The sequence below is a fragment of the Rhinopithecus bieti genome, unplaced genomic scaffold (assembly GCF_001698545.2).
Source record: "Rhinopithecus bieti isolate Rb0 unplaced genomic scaffold, ASM169854v2 scaffold_10589, whole genome shotgun sequence".
NCBI classification, from domain to species: Eukaryota; Metazoa; Chordata; class Mammalia; order Primates; family Cercopithecidae; genus Rhinopithecus; species Rhinopithecus bieti.
This window is the reverse complement of record NW_016807065.1, coordinates 1,600,909-1,605,568: the sequence shown is the minus strand read 5'-3', so window position 1 is coordinate 1,605,568 and position 4,660 is coordinate 1,600,909. Positions and strand designations below refer to the sequence as shown.

At 53.3% G+C, this 4,660-nt stretch overlaps 1 protein-coding gene across 1 annotated transcript in view; it reads right to left on the bottom strand.

Moving 5' to 3' along the window:
* The window catches only part of MYO1F (myosin IF), a 57,862-nt gene extending 55,359 nt beyond the window's left edge, over positions 1-2,503 (bottom strand). Inside the window, exon 1 of the mRNA XM_017880038.1 lies at positions 2,369-2,503. Coding sequence (XP_017735527.1) covers positions 2,369-2,371 — 3 coding nt within the window. The 5' untranslated portion in view covers positions 2,372-2,503. The remainder of the gene's footprint in view (positions 1-2,368) is intronic.
* Positions 2,504-4,660: the final 2,157 nt, after the last annotated feature.

The following is a 4,660-nucleotide window of genomic DNA, read 5'->3' as shown; positions in this document are numbered from 1 at the left end:
TTTTTTTTTTGAGACAGACTTTCGCTCTGTCGCCCAGGCTGGAGTGCAGTGGCATCATCTTGGCTCACTGCAAGCTCCACCTCCCGGGTTCAAGCCATTCTCCTGCCTCAGCCTCCGGAGTAGCTGGGACTACAGGTGCCTGCCACCACGCCCGGATAATTTTTTTTTTTTTTGTATTTTTTTTAATAGAGACGGGGTTTCACCATGTTAGCCAAGATGGTCTCGGTCTTCTGACCTCGCGATCCACCCGCCTCGGCCTCCCAAAGTGCTGGGATTACAGGCGTGAGCCACCGCGCCTGGCCAATTTTTGTATTTTTAGTAGAGACAGGGTCTCACCATTTTGGCCAGGATGGTTTCGATCTCTTGACCTCGTGATCTGCCCACCTCGGCCTCCCAAAGTGCTAGGATTACAGGCGTGAGCCACTGCGCCCGGATGGGTATTAGATTTTCATAAGGAGCCTGCAACCTGGATCCCTCATGTGTGCAGTTCACAATAGGGCTTGTGATCCTGTGAGATTCTAATGGTGCCCCTGAGAATCTGAGAGGAGGTGGAGCTCAGGCTCATTTGCCTGCCACTCATCTCCTGCTCTGTGGCCCCGGTTGCTAACAGACCATGGACTGATAGCAGTCCATGGTCCGGGGGTTGGAAACCGCTGTTGTAAAGGACTTCAGAAATATTGTTTCATTGAATCCTTCAGCGATCTTCCTGGCAGTCACCACTCCTCCAGGAAGGTCTCAGCATCCCCAGACAGAGTTAGGTGTCATTTTTTTTCTCTTCTATCATCCTCTGCGATATGGTTGGCCCCTCCCGGACCTTGTCTGCCAAGCCGACTGTTGACTAAGCATTTTCAGAGGGTTTCCTTGAGGGGTGGGGTTGCTTTCAAGTAGCAAATCACTTCCTGTGTTCTTTTGATGAAAGCCCTGCCCATCCCAGGACCTGAGCCTCCCTGGCTTGCTTCTTGTCCTGGAAGAATTCTCACCCCAACAATCTCAGGGCTCCAGCTGATGGTTTGGGTGTGAATTCTGGGATGCCCAATTTCTCATGGGCTTTCCTTTTTTTTTTTTTTTTTTTTTTTTGAGACGGAGTCTGCTCTGTTACCCAGGCTGGAGTGCAGCGGCGGGATCTTGGCTCACTGCATCCTCCGCCTCCTGGGTTCAAGTTATTCTCTTGCCTCAGCCTCCTAAGTAGCTGGGATTACAGGCATGTGCCACTGCGCCCGGTTAATTTTTAAAATATTTTTTAGTAGAGACGAGGTTTCACCATGTTGGCCAGGTTGGTCTTGAACACCTGAACTCAAGTGATCTACCCGCCTCAGCCTCCTAAAATGCTGGGATTACAGGCATGAGCCACTATGTCTGGCCCTCGCTGGCTTCCCGAAAGAAGTTGTTGTCTCTCAGACTGATACTACCTCTGCCTCTTGTCCTCTGTTCCTGACTCCGCTCTGGTAAGCTACACCTGCCAAGAATCCTACAGTGGCCGCCGTCCCAGCCACATGCTCTCATTCTCACTGACAGAATGACGAGAAATGAAAGCTGAAGTGGTCTGCACAGCAGAGAGCTGTGGGGTGGGGTTTACAGCCAGCCCTGGCCACCTCTTACTTTGCGTCTTATGGTGCTGCGATGCTGCTAGTAACAGCCCCATGATCACGACAGTCTCCCCATTGCCACCATCAACAGACCTCAGGCTCGACAGGCAGCAACACTTCTGGCTGCCATCCTCGTCTTGGGATAAGGGATGGCCACCAAAGGGTGGCATGGACGTATTCAGCCTCTCCTGCAGCCACACCACCCGTCACCGGCACAGGGAGGGCGTCACTTCATCCCATCGTCTGTTAGACACAGCTTCTCATCTCAGCTGAGGACTCCGTGGCAGAACCCACAGACCCTGAGGATGTTACAACTAAAAGACCCCTGAAGAGGAACTTCCCCATCTAGACGGACTTCCAAATATGACATCTGTGGGAACCGGGGCCAAGAGAGGGGAAGTGACTGGCCCAAGGCTACACAGGGAGATGAGGGACTGAGCTGGACTGGGAAAGGGCTACCTTAATTTGCAAGCAAAGGAGGGTATGTCCTTGTCCCCGCACACTGTGATTCTCCCTGGGCCACCTTCTGTCTTCCAGGTCCTGCCCTATCCTTGGATCTCCGTCTACCAGCCTGGCATCCCCACCACCTACGGAAGGGAGCTTGCTCCCTGGTAAGGGATGCTGGAGGCACCTGAGCTGCACTGAGAGACACCCCCACCACCACAAAAGTCCACCATGCCCCTCCCCTCACCCCAATTTCTGATGGTCATTTTCAGGACACCTCCACCTGGCTGGTGTCCCTCATCTTTTGCACTTCCAGATCCCACTCTTGAAGGACTTACCATGGTGGGGGCTGGTGTCTGGGCTCCCGGAGGCACCTGGATGGGTCGTGATGGAGGTGCAGGTTCAGGGGGCTCTTGGAGGTGGCTTGGGCATGGCTCTGCTACTACCTCTTCACTGGACTCCTGGCTTTAGTTCCTCTTACAACAGCCCCTCTCACTTCCTTTGGCGGGAGGGGCCACATGGGGGAGGGAAGCTGGGTGTGGAGGGGGGCGGGGAGCTGGCTGTTTGGGGCTCTGAGCCTGAAGGGAGGGGTCAGAGCTTGATGGCAGCCACTACTGGACCTCAGAGGTCCCTTTTCCAACTCCTTGGGGACAGGGCTGCTGCAGGAACATTTGGGTCAGCTGGCTGCAGGACCGGCCACCTCTTTTCAGGGCAATTCAGGAAGAATTTGAGCTTCCTGCGTCTCTTTTTAAAACCAAGGAAGGGGCCCAGGGGTGGTGACTCACGCCTGTAATCCCAGTACTTTGGGAGGCCAAGGCTGGAGGACTGCTTGAGTCCAGGAGTTCGAGACCAGCCTGGGCAATATAGCAAGACCCCATCTCTACAAAAAATGAAATGAAAAAAAAAATTAGCTGGGCATGGTGGCATGAGCCTGCAGTCCCAGCTATTTGGGAGGCTGAGGTGGGAGGATCACTTGAACCTGGGAGGTAGAGGCCTCAGTGAGCCGTGTTTGCGCCACTGCACTCCAGCCTGGGCAAAAGAGTGAGATCTTGTCTCTAAAAACAACCAGAAAAAACAAAAAAACAAAAACACGGAAGGGTGCCTACTTCAGCTGTGTCTGCTCTGGGCACCCCTGGGCAACCTCCCTCATTATTATTACTATTATTACTATTATTATTATTATTATTATTTTGAGATGGAGTCTAGCTCTGTCACCCAGGCTAGATTGCAGTGGTGCAATCTCAGCTCATTTCAATCTCTGCCTCCTGGGTTCGAGCGATTCTCCTGCTTCAGCCTCCCGAGTAGCTGGTGTTACAGGTGCCCACCACCATGCCTGGCTAATTTTTGTATTTTTAGTAGAGAGGGGGTTTTGCCATGTTGGCCAGGTTGGTCTCGAACTGACCTCACAGGTGATCTTCCCAACTCACCTTCCCAAAGTGCTGGGATTACAGGCGTGAGCCACCGCACGCAGCCCAACCTCCCTCTTTAGATGACCCTCAGAAGTCACACGTGTTTGTGTGCAGAAGTGGAGGTACTAGAAAGCAGCTGCATCTGGAAGGCCTCTGACTTTGGACGGCACATCTAGATTTAACAGCCTCCTGCTTGCCCACTTCCTGGGTGACTTAGTCACTCCCTTTTCTCATTGTAAAATGGGAACGTGGGTCCCCCACAGCAGAGCCTGGCCCATGTACGTGTCAGCCCATGAGCTGGTCTTTGGGACACCAGCCAACCACCTGAGGCTCCTCTTGACATGTGAGGAAATGGCAGTTCTAAGAGGCTGTTACTTCCCCACACCACCCAGCAGGGAGGTGGCCGAGGCAGGACCCGACCCTGGGAGACCCTCGGGGGGATCCATGTTCAGATCCATCTTTGGTCCAGGGCGATAAACCCGCATCCCCCTTGAAGATGTTAAGATGCAGCGCCCCTAGTGGCCACAGCTGGGAAGGAGCCCGTCTCTGCTGGAATCTCCTGAGGAAGTTTGCAGAACTGATGGGCTTGGTGCATGCAATTCTCAGCAATGTCTCCAGGCACTCAGGAGTGAATATGAATGGGTCTGAGGACCCCACTTTGTTGGGGGCCATCAGGGGAGGCTTCTAAGAAGAGGCAACGTTTGTGCTGACACCGACGAATAAGCTGGAGGTAAAGAGGGGCAAGAGCGTGCACCTGGCCATGCTAACCGTTCAAGCAAAGGCCCAGAGATAGGAAAACCATAGAACAACTTAGGAACTTCAGGGAGGCTGGTGTGGCTGGAGCATGCGGAGTGACGGCGAGTGTGATGGCCAGGGTGGCAGATGCTAGGCTGTGTGGCTTTAAGAGCCTCTGTGAGGGCCAGGCATGGTGGCTGATGCCTGTAATCCCAGCACTTTGGGAGGCTGAGGTGGGAGGATCGCTTGAGCCTGGGAGTTCCAGACCAGCCTGGGCAACGTAGCCAGACCTCATCTCTACAAAAAATTAAAACATCAGCTGGGTGTGGTGGTGCACCTATAATCTCAGTTACTTGGCAGGGTGAGGCAGAAGAATCGTTTAAGCCCAGGAGTTCAAGGCTGCAGTGAGCTGAGATCATGACACTGAACTCCAGCCTGGGCTACAGAGTGAGACCCTGTCGAAAAAAAAAAAAAAAAAAAAAAAAA